This window comes from Castanea sativa, chromosome 10 (assembly GCF_040712315.1).
Source record: "Castanea sativa cultivar Marrone di Chiusa Pesio chromosome 10, ASM4071231v1".
In the NCBI taxonomy this organism is placed as follows: domain Eukaryota; kingdom Viridiplantae; phylum Streptophyta; class Magnoliopsida; order Fagales; family Fagaceae; genus Castanea; species Castanea sativa.
In genome coordinates, this window is record NC_134022.1 from 37,783,247 (window position 1) to 37,804,589 (window position 21,343).

The 21,343-nt window shown below is 36.8% G+C and overlaps 1 protein-coding gene and 1 pseudogene across 1 annotated transcript; both read right to left on the reverse strand.

The window, feature by feature from the left end:
- Positions 1-3,044: 3,044 nt before the first annotated feature.
- On the reverse strand, positions 3,045-8,245 carry LOC142611827 (casein kinase 1-like protein HD16). Its single transcript, XM_075783967.1, has 15 exons — positions 7,460-8,245; positions 6,863-7,068; positions 6,680-6,749; positions 6,521-6,576; positions 6,340-6,411; positions 5,746-5,840; positions 5,574-5,640; positions 5,344-5,473; positions 5,049-5,267; positions 4,785-4,927; positions 4,528-4,702; positions 4,254-4,344; positions 4,014-4,171; positions 3,738-3,926; positions 3,045-3,647 (listed from the first exon to the last, which is right to left on the reverse strand). Exons 1-15 carry the CDS (start codon positions 7,925-7,927, stop codon positions 3,588-3,590), a joined length of 2,199 nt encoding a protein of 732 aa, XP_075640082.1. The 5' UTR covers positions 7,928-8,245; the 3' UTR covers positions 3,045-3,587.
- A 6,358-nt stretch (positions 8,246-14,603) lies between these two features.
- LOC142614356 (28S ribosomal RNA) lies at positions 14,604-17,516 on the reverse strand (annotated as a pseudogene).
- Between the last annotated feature and the right edge of the window lie 3,827 nt (positions 17,517-21,343).

Below are 21,343 nucleotides of genomic sequence, written 5' to 3' on the forward strand. Positions count from 1 at the left end.
ACATAAGTCCAACCTGTGGGTTGGGTTATGGGTTAGGTTAGGTTGGATTTTTATAACCTACCATGGTGGATTAGGTTGTAAAAACCCCTTAACAGCTCACTCATGTACACTCCTACAATTCATGTCACTGCAAATTCCCAAGAACAGATCGATGAACCACTGCCTTCTGCCAAATAGACTAACATCGAACAAAATACATTCTTGCCTATATTATTATTTTGACGGAATTTTGATACCACAAAACAACCACCAAATTGTGTCAAACGTTTCTCTAAGAAAAAAAAGAGACGATGTCAAACAACATGGATCCGAACAACAATGGAAACAGTCCTTATGCGATAATAGTAAGTCAGCATACATAGAGAATTAGTTTGATGAGCGAGCACCATTCTCCCATAGCAAGAGGATTCGATTGAGAGGCCAGCCTAACCGGTTACAGACTCTCTCTCAACCTCTGTTGTTGGCTTTCTTCTATACCTCTTCTTCAGAAAATTACAAATAGTGGGCTAATTCCTCAAATTTCTCACCTCTCTCGTAAGTTGTGACTTACCAACTCTCTATCCCTCTCTCAATCACAGTTTTAGCATTTCATCAGTTCAGATTTTAGCGTATTTGCAACACTGATACATGAGGTACTAAGTACGAACCGTTTAATGTAGTGTTTTTGTTCCAAAAAGGGTCTGAATGAACAGTTATTTCTTTTGTGCTTGGCAGACGTATTATGCAGACCAATACATTGGGTCAGGTCGGTGTCCCTTGGGAGTTGTATTATATGGTGTATTTGAGATTTAAACTTTGCTGGTTCGGAACAAAATAAATGCCAAATGTATTAACAAAGTGATTTGAGTATTAGCTTCTGCTATTATTTATATTAATAGAACGGGAGAAGGGGGGTCTTCTTCCTTCAAGCCGTGCAGTGCATGTACCTGTTTACTCTCAGCAGGTATATAGCAATGGCATAAAAATCAATGGTAACCTTAGCTCCTACAATTCAGCACCTTGATAGCAGCAGCACCACAACACCTATATATATATATATAGACACACGCGCGCGCGCACACACACACACACACACAAAAGGAACCTCAAGCATCCTGGGTTCAATTCTGGTGAATCTCATCAGTTCTGTTTTTTCTTTTTCTTAACTTTCTTTAAATAAATTGATAGTTAGGGTGGGGGGTCTTGTATCCTGGACATCTCCATTGGCAATAAAAAGAGGTGTCAATCGGTTCATTGACACATACAAAAAAATGTCTGATATTTACTAGTGTTGTGCATCTAAAACATAGAGTCATGTCCCTGACAGATCCGCCTGAACCTCTTTACTCATCGTCACACACCCCTAAAAGTTTGAGAGGTTTAAATAACACACCTTTTGTTTCCACAAGCTGAACCTCTAACTCTAGGACCATATAAATAGGCATCCTTCCTACCGAAAACAAATGATTGAAAAATTTCCCAGTGTCCTAAAACATAAGGAGAGAACAACTTTTTTTATTAAAATAAAAAAGGGAAGAAGAATAGATAATGCTCTACAAGGGTACAGAAAGATTCACCTAGCTCCCTGATGTGTAATCATTCTTTTTGACTAAGAAAAATGCAAACCACAAATAGATGCCATTAAATCTAGAGACATTAGTGATGAAGTGAAGCAAACTCTAAATGTATATTATGATATCTATAATTTCTTACAGCATTATGAGTAGAATGCATCAAAATGGATCTTGGTCACTCAAAAATGAAAGGCAGTGATCTAAGAGATGATACTTTTTTGGGGGAGGTGGGTGGGGGTTGAGAGGGAGGGAAATACTACATTGGGAACAAAATTCTATACCCTTTAATGATATGTCCCATTTTCCATAGCACCATTGTAGATGAAGAATTTAACCACCATTGAGTAGATCTCAATACAGTCAGGTTCCATATGACATCCAAAAAGACCTTGAATGCATGACCTTTTTCCTCATATTCAGTTTGCCTCAACTCTATAGAAATAACGAGTGCTCTACAAGCATACTGCAAACCAGGTGGATGCTTACCAGTCGAACGAGAGGCTTGTTATGGTTGAGCCAAGAGGATATCATGAGGTACCTGAATATAAAATTAAATTTGGTTAATTGAACTGCAATCATCTCAGCTCCTAAACTATCAAACAATGTGGAAAAGAACTTTACATAAATTTCCCAGTGACACTCTTAGAACTTACCAAGTGGACTGGAGTTCTTTTAATTCTTACATGGTTTGCCTTCTATGTTTCTGCTTCCAAGATCCTGAGCAAAATTACCATCTAATCTTTACTGAAATTACTGAAAATGTAGCACATCCACATTGCCAAGTTTTATGTAAATGAAGATAAGGAACCAGCAGGGCGCAATAATTATCAGAGCCCAACAACCTACCTAAAATATCAACACAAGCATTTCATAGAAGGCCAAGAAAATAGACTGATGTTTGAATCTAGTGACAATATTAGTTGCAACTGACGACAGCATGAGTAAATAGACAACTGCTGCTGCCTCTTATAAAGTGGCATGCAATACACATTAGCACTAATCATAAATGAATTCAAGCCTGTGTCTGTGATTATGTATATATACACAATATAAAATATACAAGCGTACACATGTACAGATACGAAGAAACCTATTATCCAAACCAAAAAAAAAAAAAACCTTCCAAAAGTGATTTGATCATCAGAGTAACAATGTGCATACTGGTGACCAGTTCAAAATCTAAATAATAGGTACCACTGGTGACATATTACAAATTGAGAAAGAATTGTACTAAAAAAGTACATAAATAAATAATAGTGGTGCTTTAGGAAGGAGTGGAAAATGACCAGTTCCGTGACTGTTACACAAAATTGCACATGCTTAGACAAGTTGGTCATGCAGCTTAAGTACCAACTTGATCATAGGGACTTGCAAAAGTATGCAAGAGAATGCAAGTAAATTATAGCATGAAGAGCAATATAATATATATATATATTTTTTTTTTTTTGATACATCATGAAGGGCAATAATATTAAAGAGACAATTACAAACTGTTACTCAAAAGTGTACAACCACTTTCTTTCAGGTCAAATTCAGACATCTCAAAAATAACTTCAAGTCCAAAAGGGAGCTCTTTAAAATAAAAAATAAAAAAGGACTAAGTACAGGCTGAACAGCTGAGAATGTCTAGAGCCCCCAGCAAAATCATAAATTTACGTTCTGAAAATACCATCAATAATCAGATTGACCTGTGCACATGCCTTCAACCATGTGATTATTGTTCAAAACTATACAAACTTTTAATGATAGGTGAAACTCCCATCCCAGGTGGACATATATGATTTAAAATTAGCCTCATAAGCATTTGCACAATTGAAAGACAGTGCACTGGTGTTTGTATCAGATGCTATGTGATGTCGGCAATATAGAAGAGTTTAGCATACATCAACTCCAAAATGCCATGATTGGTAAATTTGCCTTGAGTGGATCCTTGGTTCCCAACAAGGAGCAGTATGTGTTAAGAGCTGGTTTCATGGGTCATACAAGGGAGAGGTCAAGATAACATAAGTTCCATCCCAAAAGAACTCTGGCAGTTCATGAAACAGTTCGACCATAGCAAATAGATGCAATATAAAGATTCTTTGCCCATTTCTCCTGCACAACACCATGTCGAAATTTTCATTTCAGAAATAAGTTATGGGCATGAAGCAAATAGGAATAAAATAATAAATCTGAATAGTTCACCTTGACATGTGTACTAGGAAAAGCAGAAGTTCGAAGTGTCTCTTGAGTTTCATCTGCGGGTTTTCTTCTTGGAACACTAAGAACAAACGCAGCCTGATCCAAAGTTGCTGCAGTTGATGTGATCCGGTAACCATTGTCCCACCTTCGATGAATACCTTCACTAGGATAGAGAAAATCTAGTTCCACAACCTGAAATTATTTATTAAAAAATCAATTATTTTTCTATATCACTACATGGCATTTGAAGTAAACAGAGATCCAGAAAATCCAACAAACCTGATCAGAAAATCCTGCACCACGAGACATGACAATTGCCCATCTGGATCCAGCAGTTGCCATGGCAGTAACATAAAAACCCTCCCTCCATTTTTTGTTGATCCACTTGAATGGAAATGAATCGCTGACTTTGTAAGACTGCTGTAGGTACTGAGTTCCTAAAATCAATAAAGCAATAGAAATTAAGATAGGCAGATAATCCTGTTAAAATCATTCCTTCTTAAAGACACTTGGACTAACCCTTAGACATTACAACTAGTGAACTCCCATTGTTAGCCCCTGCTATTGCACTGATGTAGTAATTCTTCTCCCATTGTTCCATAATCCATTCCTTCACATAATAACAAAACAGACAAGATTAATTTGTTGATTTAAACAAGGTTTAAAAGCTATAAGCACTAGTAATTAACATCTACACAGATCATTGAAGTTACACAACTGCAATGCAATTAACCAACATGTATGATTTTATATGTCAGACACCTGTACTAGATTTAAATAAAATGCATTCAACCTTGTGAAGAAAAAAGGGTGAGAGTTCATAAACTTGAGCATTAAAGCCCGTGCCAGCATCCATAATAAGGGCCCACAGGTTTGAACATGAAGCCACGCTACTGATAAATAACCCATCTTCATTTCCTTTCTCAATGTGTTGGGAGAGCCTTACATCTGCCACATTATAGTGATATCTGCAACATAAGCTGAAAAAATTAATATCTCATCCTATTGTCACATACTTCACAAGCTTAATGAGTAACTTCAACCACATACCTTTGCTTCATAGGCCGGCGAGCATTGTAAACACTAATCCACTGTGTTGCAGGCATCCCCATTCGAATCTTCTTCTTTGGTTGTTCATCATCTTCCTCCTCCATGGTCAATCGTCCTCTCTTATGTCCAACCTGACATATAAGCTTCAGAATAACAAAAGAAACATGTTAGATGAACTCTACTCTAAACTAAGTTTTAGGGGAAAAAAACCTATCTCAATAATCAGTCAACCATAAAATGCAGATGCAAGAAAATCTTAAGTACCTTCTGAGCACCATCGGTGTTTATTGGCCTGATATCAGGATTTGGACCAACAATCCCATCGAAAAGGGAGATATATTTTGCATAGTTAGGTTCTTCATCAAATTTCAAATTTACAACATACTCAACAAACTGCCGAAAAGGCTGGGGACAAAAGCAACAAAGAGTTTCTGGGGAAGTGGCCATTTTCTTCTTGCATACAAGGAATCCTTTATTTTCTCCCTAATGAAAACACCATGTTAGATGAACAAACGCAATTACACAAACCTAATCATACTGAAATTTGCATATTTGCAACCTGATATCCTTGCCAAGGCAACCGACCACGTTGAAGAAAAATGAGTGTGTAAGCAAGAGACTCTAAATCATCTCTCCTGCTACCAGTTCTACCAAGATGAGCATGCACACTAGCGTACCGAACAGTTCCCCTAGATCAAGTTGTCATACAGAATTAAGTACTAAAAAACTCTCACAAATAGCTAATCTAAGCAGGCTTAAGGTAAGTTAAATAAACAATTTTTCTTTTACCTGAAAACATCTGGACGTTGATCATACTCAACATGCAAGCCAGTTGTGTTATCTCGCCACTTAGTGGCTGTAAGGTCAAGACATGGAAGAATAACAAGATATCAGGAATATTTCAACTTTGTGGGCTAGTAAACAAATGCCGCAGTAAGGAAAAGGTATTTTTAACAATTACCTAATCCAAGGTCCACAAGAAATAACTTTTTCTCTTCTGGAGTTCCAGGAGGACCAAGCAAAAAATTCTCAGGTTTTACATCCCCGTGCACATATCTGCCAGTGACATTAGCAGCAACATTATAACAACACATAAACTGCAGTGATAAGAAACCACTCAGACACTAGTGATCCTATGTTGGTACTAATCATTACTTATATGAACCAGCTAGTCCAATCAAGTTCAAATAATTCTGGTATATTATCTCAAATTGTTTAATGTAAAGGCAGATGGGCCCAACGAAGAGAATAATTTCCCTTAAACCACCTATCACAAAAAAAAGAAAAAACCCTTGAACCATGGTAGCCATTAGTACCCAGAATATTATTCAACAGACCTCCATCACGTGCCATAAACAGCCCCCTACAAAATATCGGGGTGTGATTCCACAGTGGACATTGATGTTGTTCAAATACATATCTTTTGGATCTAACTCAATAAAATGGGAAATCTTAGCGTAAAAAATTTAAGTCTATATCTGTTGAAAAACGAAATCATTTATATTTGTAGTAAAGAAACAGAACATCATAAACAGAATATAGATAAAAGTATCACCCCTTAGAGTGCATCTTCTCTAATATGGAGATAGCCTCGATGGCGATACATGCAACCATTTCAATAGACATCCTGTAGTTGAAAGAACACGGGAAAAAATTAGACAAACAAAAATTAATCAATTCATAAACAAATAAAAATTTGAATGAACTTCAGCCATCAAATTCAAAAAGAAGCTTACGTGTGTGAGTTGTTATTCCAGACATCCCACAAACTTGGTCCAAGCATATCCATAACCTGGAAGCAATAAAGGCTCGTCATAACACATTCTAAAACCAGAACCATCACTTCAATACCATAAAATAATAAAAAGGAACACATTACAGCAAAAAACACATACCATAACATAGTAGTCACCTTGCCGGCCCTTGTAATGAACTCGTGGAACACCATGACTGCCACCTAGTGAACTGCACAAAAAGCAATTAAAAGTGACAGTTATAATCACATATATAGTAAAACTTTTACAGTGAGGATGCAATGTCCAAAACAAACATAGAACAGGCACTGATAGGGGCCCTACCCGTAAACTTGCCACTCATACGGCGGTCCATAATTACATCCTTTACTACTCCTATGTTCAAATTTTAAAGCTACCTCTATAGCACCAGCGCCGGTTCTTTCACTTGAACTAGCATGACCAATGCGTCGACCTACATACACTTGTCCAAATCCTCCTTTGCCCAGTTTTCTATCTACTCTGTACATAGGGGAACCACCAACTTGAACCTGTCATAAAGAAACCAAACGAACAATAAAATGATCAGTCAAAGATGCATAAACAGTATTCGCATTTTATAACTAGCTCATTCAATCAAGTTCCCAAGTAAAATATTATGAAATCAAACAAAGCGCACACACAAGCAAACTGTAATGTGTTGCATATCACATTCACAAGTTAATGAGGATTAGCAAAACCTTAAGAAAATTCTTTTGGAAATTGTTTCCTTCACTATATTTCCTGAGCAAATTTTTTTTTTTTTTTCCTATTCATTCATCAACCAAACAAAAACAAAACAACAGGAAAACACAAAACTAGAAACAAAATTTTCTTCCTCTGGTTTCTCATCATCCAAACAGAAACTAAACGAAAATCTTAAATTTGAAAAGAAAGAAAGACCTTTTCAGGGATAGGAGCAGTGCTGCCCTCATCCTCGGCAGCGAGGCCCTTATCGCCGCTCCGGCCGCCACTATCGTACTCATCCATTGCTCTTTCTTCAACTTCCTGTCTCAAAACCCTAGTCTCTTCTTCTTCTTCTTCTTCTTCTTCTTCGCTCTTAAACGACCTCGTTTCAATGATGACCTTGGGACTTCTCTTTGCCCTCACGATTTTCCTATCATCAAGTCCTTCGATCGCGTCGTTCTTCTTCTTTTTCTTATTACTATTATTACAGTTATAAACACTATTACCCCTCCGGTTCAGTCCGGTTCCTCTTCTCTGCCGGAGAGTTCGTAGACTTAGTTTGTTTTCTTCTTCGTCGTCGTCAGCGGCGGCGGCGGCGGCGGCGGGTTTTGGTTGGGTAATCGGGTTCGGGTCAGGGTTATTGGGTGCCCGGTTCCTGCGTGCTCGCCTACGCAGCTCAGGCATCGTAAGGTTGCTGGTCCATGAAGCTTTGATGATGGTGATGATTCATGAAGCTTCTAGTATTAACGATCTCTCACTGCAAAAATTGAATAGAGCAAGCGATAAAAGAGAGAGAGAGAGAGAGAGAGAGAGAGAGAGAATGTTCGAATTAGGGTTCGGTTTAAAGGGAATATTGAGATCTGTGGAGGGAATTGAAAAGCACTGGGGATTCTGGGATTTCTAGAAATTTGATAGCCAATATCAATATGCTTTCTTTTCTTTTCTTTCTTTTTTTCTTTTTCCTTCCTTCTTTTTTTGTTTTTTTTTTTCCAAAACTGAATTAATGCATTTCAGTAATTCAGTGCTGCAGTTCTTTTTTTGTTTTTCCCATTTCAGTATTATTTCTTAATGGAGGCCAAGGGATAGAAAATTATAAAATAACCATTCAAAATTATAAATATATAAATATTTTAAATTAAATTAATATGTGACAAATAAAATTAATGTTTATTTAATAGTATTAAAAAACAATCAAATTATATATATATAATTGTTTATTAATACATTTATCCTCGATCATTTATGATCTATCAAAATATAACTCAACCGAATTTGCAATTGCCTTTGATTAATTTTGTAATAAATATCTCAACAATTATCTTTTTTATGTACAACATAAAAGAAATTATTATAAAATCACCTTTTTTATTATTTTGCTGCCAACATGTTTTTTATTTTTTATACTATTTATAATTGAAAAATGATTTTTTTCTTCATTATTGCAATTGTGGGAGTAAAAGGACGGAGCAAATATTTGGGTCTTGGGCTTTGGGCTTTATTAACGGGTGTCAAACCGTTTTTGACTAAAGGCCTTTAAGATTGTAAGTCGGCCCACAGGGCGAAGGTCCGATGATACGTCCGAGTACTAATCTCTCATCAGAAAGACCTGCGATGATCCTGAGATTCGCCAAGAAGATTATAGGTAGTGTTCTGGACAAACTGTTGGTTAAGAGGGGGAGCTAAATACCTTCTAGATGCACCGGTGTGAAAGAAATATCTCAGGAAAAGGCTGCTACCTCCACATTAAAGACCCTGCACCTACCTCCCTGGCCGCATTAATGGGGAAGTGACCCCTGAACAGTAGAATTGACATTCTTGCCATTGTTTAAAGACTTCAGGAAGGTGGTGGAAAGTATGAAAGAAAATGGAGGAGGAAGATTTGTGTGACACGTGGATAAAGAGGGAAGAAAAAGAAATATTTAAGAGGGGAAGAGAGTAAAGAAAAAGGGGAGCGAGCAAAAGAAGCACGAAGAACTGTAATCTTTGAAAGAGAAAGAGAGATAATACATAAATTGTCTTCGGCTTACGTCCGAGGAGATTCCTTTGTCATACTTGTTTATTGTTTACAAATACTGTAATATTCTAGTCTGTTTATCAAGCTTCCAACACCACTAAACTGGATTTCGAATCCACACTTTACAAATTTCATTGTTTAAAACTCATTAGGCCTGAGCCCACGTTTGTTTTTGGGTCCAGGCGCAATCGTGTACTTACAGCAATAAAACTAGAAAAGTAAATAGAAATATCAACCACAAAAGTTGAAATTTATATTAATATTACTATATGTTTTAAGGAGGAAAAAAAAAAAAAAAAAAAGCACTCAAACAATTTTTTAGGCGAGACTACTCGACAACATGACATCACTCAAAATTGAATGGGGCTGTTTGGATTTATGTTTTCTATCACTCATAACTCTGTTTCCATCACCCATAACTCAAAATAAGTGAGTCCCACGGAAAAATGTTTGTTTGGATTTGTTTTCTGTTTTTGTTTCCATCACTCAATTCTCTGATTTTTGAGTGATGAGTTATGAAAACTGAAAACACATTTTAGGTGTTTTCAGTTTCCATAACTCTGTTTTCAATGGCATTTTCGTAATTAAACACACATTTATGGGACCCACGACCAGACACAAGTCACATCAGGCACACCTTTTTCTTCTTCTTTCTTTCTTTCTTCTTCACATACTCACTCCAACGCCCATTTTTTTCTTCCTCTTCATTCTTTTTCATTCATTTCTTATTCACAGAAACACATATACTTTATCAAAAAAAAATGAAACACATGGATACCGATTTCTCAAACCCAAAAAATCAAACCCATAAACACATGAGTTAGATCATACACAAACCCACAAACATGTTCACCATGGGTCTGACTCCATAGCCGCCGCTCTTCATGATTTCACAAACCCAAAATAATCCTCCGTGGCTGCCACCCTCTCCTTCACCGTTGCTGCTTCATGATTTCACAAACCCACAAACCTATAAGCAACAGAGACAAAGAAAGAGGCATGAACAACAACAGAAAAATCAGAGCACAAATAGAACAATACCCACAAAAAATCTTTACAAATTTCACCGATAAAACTTAAAGGATCTATGAAAAATCAAGCCTTGGGGTTTTCAAAAATCAACACCGATAAAACGTGGAGATCGGTGCTGAGTTGAGAAGGTGGGGAGATTGGCGCCGATCAACGCCGCTACACGTCAGAGGTGGGAGATCGGCGCCACCGCTACACCGATCATCTTCTATCTTACCTGGGTTCGAGTTTGTGTTGGAGAGTAACAGGGCAATGTTTTGTGGAGAAGAAAATGAAATGAAAAGGTGAAAGGAGAAGAAATGAAATGGTTGGGTATACTCACTGACATTGTTCTCAGGCAGTGGGTCCCACGAATAGTAGAAAATTTTTGAGTGATGTGAAGTGAAAACAAAAACCAAACGGGTATTATTAGAAAATTGGAGGGTATTTTAAGTGATGAGTGATAAATGATGAGTGATGAGTGACGAAAATTGAGTGAGGAGTGATGAGTGATAGAAAAAAAAAAAATTAATCCAAACAACCTTTGAATGTCCCAAACTTTTAACTTTAGCTCTCAAAATCCAGTTAAATAAATTGTAATACCAAACATATATAGATCAAGTGGTTGTTTTGTTTATAGATTCCTTGGGTCAATTTTCAATTAGGAATGATAGGTTTTCAACTCAATCCATAGTCCCAAATTTTAATTCAAAACGAATATAATAGAACAAATAATGGTTTTATTTTTAGATTCCTTCGGTCAATTTTCAATTAGGAAGGTTAGATTCAATTCAACCGAAAAGTCCCAAATGTTAATACAAAACACATATATGAGAGAGATCAAATAACTATTTTATTTTTATATTCTTTGGGTCAGCTTTCAATTTGGAACTAGTAGTTTTTTTATTTTTATTTTTAATTTGGGGCCGTGTGTGTGTATATATATATATATATATATATATATATATATATATATATATATATATATATATATATATATATATATATAAAGCATTTAAAAAAAAAGGATGGGGATATGGCCCCTTGGTCTTGTAATAGATCCTTTTCAGGAGAATATATGAAATAACTATATTAAATAAAGTAAAAGTTATAAATTTAATATTAATAAATTATAAATTACAAAACTAACTTCAATTTTGAATTAAGTTAAATAGATAAGTCTATAATAGGACAAAATTAGGCTACAAATTTGATTGTAACCTAAAATTACAAACTTGATTGTAACCCTTTTAAAAAAAAGCATTATTTTATATTTTGAAAATCTAACAAATTAATTACATGTTATTTACGTTTTTAATACACATGTCAAATTTTGTGTCAATCGGATATTATTTTTTATATAATCTATAAATTTATTTTTATGCATAATTTTAACTTTCAATTTAAATAATTGATTGATAATGTGGGCTACTTTTTTGTTTTACCTAGGGAGAGTTATTGCTACTCCCTGGGAAAGTTTTAAGTTGTCCCACATCGAAGACAACTCCCCCTACTTGCTGCCTTATAAGCCTGAAACTGAAGGAGTAGTGTACCATCAGTTATTGTGGGGGCAAAAGGGTCAGAATGTGTTTGTGGGCCTTGGGCTTGGTCCGAGGATATTAACTCGTCCGATGAGATCTTAGTGGTAATGACTATACTGAATATAAAAGCCCACAAGCAAATTATTACGAAAGGAGTTGGTTGAAATGGTCCGAGGAGGGAGATCTCCTCGGCTACATGAAGTAAGGGTTATGCCATACACCTTGATGTATATAAGGGAATTCTAGGAGGTTTGGTGAGGGAGGATGTGTTTCACATGAGCATCGGGGGAAGGTGTGAATACGAAATATCTTAGAGAAAGCTGTTACCACCACATTAAAGACTCTGCACCTACCTCTCTGGTCGCATTAATGGGGAAATGACCTTCTGAACAGTAGTGATCAGTATTACAGCTATTATTTGAGGACTTTAAGAAGGTGGTGGATGAGACAAGTATCTAGATAGGTGAATTGGTCCATACGTGGAAGGTAGTGGGAAGAAGGAATGTGATATAAAAGGAAAAGAAAGGCATTCAACATGGGGGATCGAGAAAAATAAAGAGAAAATACAGTACACACCATCTTCAACTATAATCTATTGTTGAAAGAAGAAAGAGCAATACAAGTCATCCTCGGCTTACGTCCGAGGAGAGTTTTTGTCATATAATCATTTCATTGCACATGTATTGGCAATCTAGCCCATCATACTTGTTATCCAATATCTATAGAACCTAGGTTTCAAGCCCACACTCTATAAATTTCATTGTATAAGGCTTTTTGGGCCAGCATCCTTTACATGGTTGGGTCTGGGTGCAAATTGTGTCCTTACAGATAACATGACTAATAATTTTTTAGGGATAATTACACTATACCCACCTGTAGTTTGCCTCTAATTTGATGTGCCTACCCGTGGTTTAAACTTTGACACTTTGTCCACCTGTGGTTACTACCGTTAGTCTCCTGTTATCCACCTCTGTTAAAAAGAAGGGTAAATATGTATTTTTGCACTATTTTTATGTCTCTCTCCTCCCAAAACATAAAAAACATAAAAATTCAAGAGAAAACAATATCAAAATGTGCTATTGGTAAAAAAAATTATGCAATTTCTTAGAACTTCAACTTGTATTTGAACCTATCATCTCAATCACAAGCAAACAACAAATTATAAATCTGAAAGCATGATAAAGCTGTATGAGAAAAGAAAAATAACAACTTAATATAAATCCAAATTTAGATCCAGTTTTAACAGAGCAATGAACTATTCATATACAATTGCTCTAGCGAAAATATGAAAAAAAAAAAAAAAAAACCCAGAAAAGTTCCTGCCAACAAAAATTAAAAACGCAAAAAAGTTCAAAAACTAAAAACCCAGAAAAGTTCAAAAAATCCCAGAAAAATTAACAAATCCCAGTCTTGTCGTAAAAATAAATAAAAAATAAAAACCTAATCTTGTTTTGGAGTCCATTGCAATCAAAAAACCCAAACAAAACCAACACAATTTTCAAACCCATTCTTCACTCTCTTCCACCTCAAACAAAAACCCATAAAAGATCTTCCATCTCAAACCAAAACCCAGAAAAGAAAAAATCAACGAAAATCAACAAATAGAATCACCCCACGCAAAACGCATTCCTCACCTCATTTCATTTCTCATCGACGGCGACACCTCAGTTCTCCTTTGTCAACCCACCAGAGTAATCATATCATTCCCTCTCAACTATTTGATTCGAAATTCGGATCATACCCAGTACCAGATCCGAGATCTCATGCCTCAGAAACCCATCTTCCTCGGGTTTCTCTTTCTCCTCCTCCTCCTCCTCCTCTGCCATGCGGATCCGAATCCCACCTACTCCAAAACCAGCCCACCTGTGGGCCTCCGATCTGAGTTCAAAATGGTCCAGCACCAGCTCCGCGGCGCCTTAACAATCCTAGACGATTTCTCTTTCCGGGTCTCCCAATTGGACATGCTACCCGGATCCAATGTCCACTGGTGGGGCTCCGTCGCGCCCGACTTCGCCACCCTCACCGCCAACGGCTTCGTCGTTTTGGACCAAACCCTAAACGACACCTACACCAACATGCATGTTCTTGTGGGTCTCTCGTGGGTCTCTCTCTTGCACTAAGAAAGGGTGGCTTGTTGCTTAGGTGTTGCAACAAGCGTAGAGAGAGAGAGAGAGAGAGAGAGAGAGAGAGAGAGAGAGATTTGTTTGAGTAGAGCTGTAAATATAAACCATTTTTAATCTGGTGTTAGTGTTCTTGTTGAAGCTCTTAAAGCCTTCAAATATTTTTACAAAAATCACTTTTTGATCTTGCTTTTTCTAATTTTGTTATATTTTTGTGTTTGTAACAGTTTAAGTGATGGGCAGGTAACGATAGACTAATGGTGGTAACCACAGGTTGGCAAAGTGTCAAAGTTTAAACAATGGGTAGGCACATAAAATTAGAGGCAAACCACAGGTGGGTAAAGTGTAATTATCCCAATTTTTTATCTTCTAAAAATTTTACAAGCATAAATGATATAAGAAGAAAATATATTCTAATGGTAGAATTGTCAAAATTCACATCTAATATAAAAATATTGAATACATTTTGTAACTTAATTTTGTCCATAATATAATTTTTTTTTTCATATCTTTTATTTATTTATTTTTTCTACTCGTTTGTTGTTTACTCTAGTTTCTATTAATGTGTCTCTAGAGTTTTCAGGGAGTATATGATGAAAGTGGAGGTCAAGGAATGACGATGATTCCACCAAAACTGATCAAATTGATTTTGGACCACACGATTCGATTTCCTAGGGATTGATGGTGAAGGCAGTCAGTCAACTAGACGGTCAAGGATTGAGTTTGCTGCTACGCCTAGGCCCATATTGTGGAACATCAAGATTTAAAAGTTAAAACTATTGTAGATACAATTGTAATTTTACTTAGTTTTTTTTTTTAATTAAAAAAAGCTATACCCAACTTATATATAAATAAAGAAAAAGATTTGCTGTAAGGTGAGTTGTTGTAACTTTTGAAAAAATTAACATATGTCAATGTCTTAATTACTTTCACGGTTCGTATTCGTACTAGAAATCAGAATCAAACGAGCTTTTACTTTTTTGTTCCACACGAGATTTCTATTCTCGTTGAGCTCATCTTAGGACACTTGTGTTATCTTTTAATAGATGTGCCGCCCCAACCAAACTCCCCATCTGACAATGTCTTCCGCTCGGATCGGCTCGCCGAGGCGAGCTTTAGGTCCAAAAAGAGGGTCAGAGCCCCGCTTCCAATTCACAGAATAAGTAAAATAACATTAAAAGTAGTGGTATTTCACTTTCGCCTTTTGGCTCCCACTTATCCTACACCTCTTAAGTCATTTCACAAAGTCGGACTAGAGTCAAGCTCAACAGGGTCTTCTTTCCCTGTTGATTCTGCCAAGCCCGTTCCCTTGGCTGTGGTTTCGTTGGATAGTAGTCAGGAACAGTGAGAATCTCGTTAATCCATTCATACACGTCACTAATTAGATGACGAGGCATTTAGCTACCTTAAAAGAGTCATAGTTACTCCCACTGTTTACCAGCGCTTGGTTGAATTTCTTCACTTTGACATTCAGAGCATTGGGCAGAAATCACATTGCGTGAGCATCCGCAGGGACAATCGCAATGCTTTGTTTTAATTAAACAGTCGGATTCCCCTTGTTCGTGCCAATTCTGAGTCGACTGTTTGATGCTCGAGGAAGATTGCCGAGGGCGTCGTTCCTAGTCCGTCCCCCGACCGGCACGCGGCATCCCGCTTTCGCCGTGGAAGCAGCTCGAGCAGTCCACCGACAGCCGACGGGTTCGGGACTGGGACCCTCGTGCCTAGCTCTCAGAGCCAATCCATTTCTCGAGGTTACGGATCCATTTTGCCGACTTCCCTTGCCTACATTGTTCCATCAACCAGAGGTTGTTCACCCTGGAGACCTGATGCGGTTATGAGTATGATCGGGCGTGGGAGGCACTCGGCCCTTCGGATTTTCAAGGGCCACCAGGGGCGCACTGGACACCACGCGACTTGTGGTGCTCTTCCAGCCGTTGGACCCTACCTTCAGCTGAGCCGTTTCTATGGTGGGCAGGCTGTTAAACAGAAAAGATAACTCTTCCTAAGGACCCCGCCGACATCTCCGGACTCCCTAACGTTGCCGTCAGTCGCCAAGTCCTAATTCAAGAATCTTAACCCGATTCCCTTTCGAAGCTTGTGCTTAGCACGCTATTAGACGGGCTCCCCCCGTCTCTTAGGATTGACTAACCCATGTGCAAGTGCCGTTCACATGGAACCTTTCCCCTTTTTGGCCTTCAAAGTTCTCATTTGAATATTTGCTACTACCACCAAGATCTGCATCGACGGCCACTCCGCTCGGGCTTGCGCCCTAGGTTTTGCAGCGACCGCCGCGCCCTCCTACTTATCGGGGCCTAGAACTTGCCTTGACGGCCGGGTATAGGTCGCGCACTTCAGCGCCATCCATTTTCGGGGCTAGTGTATTTGGCAGGTGAGTTATTACACACTCCTTAGCAGATTTCGACTTCCATGACCATCGTCCTGCTTTAATCGACCAACACCCTTTGTGGGTTCTAGGTTAGCGCACAGTTGGGCATTGTAACCCGGCTTCCAGTTCATCCCACATCGTTAGTTCTGCTTACCAAAAATGGCCCACTTGGAGCTCTCGATTCCTTGGCGCGGCTCAACAAAGCAGCCGCGCGTCCTACCTATTTAAAGTTTGAGAATAGATCGAAGGCGTTACACCCCCGATGCCTTTAATCATTAGCTTTACCCGATAGAACTCGCACGTGGGCTCTAGCTATCCTGAGGGAAACTTCGGAGGGAACCAGCTACTAGACGGTTCAATTAGTCTTTCGCCCCTATACCCAAGTCAGACGAACGATTTGCACATCAGTATCGCTGCGGGCCTTTACCAAAGTTTCCTCTGGCTTCACTCCGCTTAGGCATAGTTCACCATCTTTCAGGTCCTGACAGGTATGCTCTCACTCGAACCCTTCTCAGAAGATCAAGGTCGGTCGGCGGTGCAACCCTCAAGGGGATCCTGCCAATCAGCTTCCTTGCGCCTTACAGGTTTATTGGCCCGTTGACTCGCACACATGTCAGACTCTTTGGTCCGTGTTTCAAGACGGGCCGAATGGGGAGTCCGCAGGCCAATGCCAAGAGCGCACAGATGCCGAGGCACGCCGTGAGGCGCGCGCTGCCAGCCACGATTGCGGCAACGACGTCTTCGCGGGCATAACTATAGTTCGGGCTTGGGCCGTCGCCACAATTCGCATCGGTCCACGCTCTGAGTCGATCAGCAGACCAGCTGTCGTCGTTCCACATCTGACTGGGGCGCATCGCCGGCCCCGTTCCGCTTCCCTCCTAACAATTTCAAGCACTCTTTGACTCTCTTTTCAAAGTCTTTTTCATCTTTCCCTCGCAGTACTTGTTTGCTATTGGTCTCTCGCCCGTATTTAGCCTTGGATGGAATTTACTGCCCAATTGGGGTTGCATTCCCAAACAACTCGACTCACCAATAGCGTCTCGTGGTGCGACAGGGTAGGAGCACGATGGGGCTCTCACCCTCTCGGGCGCCCCCTTCCAAGGGACTTGGGCCTGGTCCGCTGCTGAGGATGCTTCTCCAGGTTTATATTTAAATGAAAATCTCATTGTCGTGGGTTCTAGTTAGCTCAACTGGTAAAATCTTTGATGGTTGTATATGAGATCTGGGGTTCAATCTCCGCCTACACCAAAAACTAATTGGTGTCTTGGTCTGATGATTATCATAAGGAGCGGACACCATAAGTTGAAACTTTCTAAAAAAAAAACCTCATTGTCAAGATTGAATTTTTTATCAAATGGTCACTTGACATGTGTACATTTTACAGGAGTTACTGCAACTTAGTTTGCAGCAAATTCTTACTTTATAAATAATCTGAACTTATTTTTTTAACACTAATCCAACTTCTTTTTTTCTTTTTTGAGAAACAAAATATTTTTTTAAAATAAAATTTTGAGAAAGAACACTAATCCAACTAGTAGTATAATTTACCATTGCTTGTAATGCTACCTTATTTTATTTTTTTGAGAAAAGTAATGCTACCTTAGTTAATACAAATTCAACGAAATAATGTGAATCGATGATCTAATTGCGTAGCATACATTGTCCTTACTAGGGCAATAATTTAAGATATTTGATTAAAATTTTAGTGTTGATGGTGGCAATTCGTGTTTGCGGATCAGGTTCGTGTCGCGTCAAGTCAAGTGTATTTTGTTGCATGGTTTGACCCAAACTCGACCCATTTAGTAAACGTGTCAAAAATCTCCAACCCTAAAACGACTTGTTTATTAAACAGGTCGACCTGACATGACCCGTTTAACCCATTTAATTAATGAGTCATGTAAAGGTCAACACAAGCGATTCGTTTAATAACATATTTGATTAATAGGTCATACTTGACCTGAATAACTTATTATCATTTTCCATATATCTAAAATTAAAATACAATTACAATCATAAATATGGTAATAAACATATAATTACAACAAAAAATTAAGCAATAGTAACAAAATAATAATAACAAAAACTAATATCTTTATAAGCTAAATGGGTCAAAGAGGTCAGACGGGTTTGCATGTTGAACACGAACACGACTAGTTTATTAAATGGGTCAGTCGTGTTGACCTGAATATAACATGAACCCGTTTAGCCTTAACCCATGACCTATTTATAAACAGATTAGTTGTGTCAAGTTTATGGGTCGTGTCAAGTTTACGGGTTATGTCAGATTTTGTCACCCCTATTGATGGTACAATGAATTTGATCTTCTATTAAAAAAAACACACACAAATAATGAATTTATGAAGTAATATCCTACTTTATTGGAGATGTACTATTACGTCCTCTACGTGGCGGGGGAAGAGAATTAGTGATTAGAATGTCAATTTAGCAAATCACTTTTTCACAGTTCACACTACACTTATATTAGATGTGAATATGTGAGTCTGGATGATCTTATTTTTATTTATTTTGTTGAAATATAATTGCACCTTAAAAAATTATGATAAACTTTGCAAAACTATAAACTCTCTTTTTATGATAAAAATAAGTTGAATCACATGACATGGTCATAAAAAAATTATTCTAATCTACTCATGGAACATCCATAAGTGATGGACAGAAGTCATAGATACATGGACGAATGTAGCTAATTAAAAAAACATTCACTCACAATAACAGGCTTTAATATTCGATAATTAGCTGCATGCTTGGGAAAGTTACGCATAATTAGCTTCATGCTTTGGAAAGTTATGCATAAAGGTAGTAAAACTTAAATTATGTGTCTCAAACTCGAACCTAATGGCTAATGCCAGAGAAGAGGATGCCCAAGACAAAGCCAACTTAAAGAAAACTAGTGAAGGAATGGAAAGGCACCTCAAAGCAAATAAAAATTAACAAAATGCAATAAAAAAGGGGTAAAAAATAGAGAAATATGAAGGTTATAAGGAAAATTCGTAGTTACTTCAAGATATTGCACTCAATCAACAACAATAAATGTTATAAAGAAGTTATTGCATCAACCTATTTGTTGGAATATGTAGAATTTATTGCAATAAGATCTTTGTATTGCGTAAACCTATTGCCTTGAAGTTTATTATAACGGCTCGCAACAACTTTTTCAACGTTGCAATAACACCTTATTGCAACGACTTTATAGTTATTGCAACAATTTTTCCCGTTATAACAAGCCTTTTTCTTGTAGTGAAAATGCCCCTTTAAAATTTTCGCCTTAGGCCTCAAATTATCTTGGGCCATCCTTGATTACAACAAATAACTTTGTGGCAATAGTTTATTGCTTCAAAGGTTTTGTTGTACTACGTGAAAAATGTCATAACTTCTTACAACAAACAACTTTATTGCAATAGGTTGAGTTTTATTTATTTATTATTAATTTGTCTATTACTCTGTCTTGCAATATACACATTATAAGACAATATAAACATTATATTGAGGAACTACAATAACAAATTAAAGATACAAATGAAAAAATGCAAAAGTCAAGGTATTTCTTAAAATCAATGTGTCTAAAAACATAAATATATACATAACATTTTGAGTTTACGATCAAACATGTGTAACAAGTCTTTTTTCACCTATTACAACAATATAATTTGATGTGAAATAAGTGGTTACTTATTGCAACAACGTATTTCAAAATAAAATAAGGTTTAGTTATTACAACAATGTAACAAGGTAATTTTTGCAACAATTATGATTAATGTAATAAATTTAAGTTACTATTACAACAAAAAACAACCCACAGATACAATAGCATATATATTACCTCAATTATTTTTGTTATTGCAATATTACTTGTTGTAACAATTTTTATTTTTATTTTTGGTAGTGGGAGCATGACATGTTTGGCAGAGTATCTACCTTGAGGAGTCAATTTTCCTATCATTTTTGGGACGTTGTTCTCAAAATCACTTAATTCATATATTAGAGAAATGGAGATACAGAGAAGATTCGAAATTTTACCATTGCTACTCAAATCAAACTTTTATAAGATCCTGAAAATTTCAATACTTTTCCTCCCATCTTCCAAGCTAAAAGACAGAGTAATAAATTATACTACTATAGTACTATGTCAAACTTGACTAATGCTCTTTAGGTCTCTAAATAGAAATAGTGTGGCTTCTCACCAAAAAAAAAAAGAAAAAAAGAAATAGTGTCCGCTTGTCTAAATATGATTCACTCTTTTTTTTTTTTTGGTTTAAAAATGAAATTTGATAATTATGATAATTATTTAATAGATAATTATTAAATTGAGTTTATATATGAAATTTTATATATTCTAATCCAATGCTTAAATATATAATATAATTTAAAATCAATTAAAGAATATATATTAGAATAATGACGTGTAGAATTTGAAATATTTATAACTTATGTGACACAATATTATAAAGTCAACCAAAAATTAACATTTTCGATTTTATGTATATTATAGATTATAGATTATATAAATATTTTACAAAGTTATAATAACACCATAAAGTTTAAAAGAAATTTAAAAGCTAATTCAAACTATAATTAACACAAGATAGGATGTTTGAAGCACATGATTTATGTTTTGGAAGCTCAAGTTAGATCGAATTTGGGTTAGCAAGATTTTTAATTTGAATACCCCAACCAAATTTACACTATTAATAGTTTTAAGAAATATATATGATTTTTAAATTTGCTAATTTGATTTATTTTGAATTATGAGACTTCATTTCAATTTATTAGTTTAATTTGTTTAGATAAATTGAGACTTTGGTTGGATGAAGATGGTTAGACTCAGTTGTATAAATTGAATAATGGACCTAAATAATTAAACGAAACCCAAATTTCATTAGGCCTAACAAAATTACCCCAAGTCAATGGCCTAAATTCTCAACCCGAGGATAGTAAAAATCCAACCTAGTCCTATCATGCACATGCACATCCCATATGTGGCTATCGCCCACAAATGAGCATCATGGATAA

Coding starts and splice junctions, on each gene's coding strand:
- LOC142611827 (XM_075783967.1), bottom strand. CDS start 7,927: ATGCCTGAGCTGCGTAGGCGAGCACGCAGGAACCGGGCACCCAATAAC. Junction 5,841..6,339: donor GAGAAGATGCACTCTAAGGG/GTGATACTTTTA, acceptor TGTCACTGGCAG/ATATGTGCACGGGGATGTAA. Junction 4,703..4,784: donor CGCCGGCCTATGAAGCAAAG/GTATGTGGTTGA, acceptor CTTATGTTGCAG/ATATCACTATAATGTGGCAG.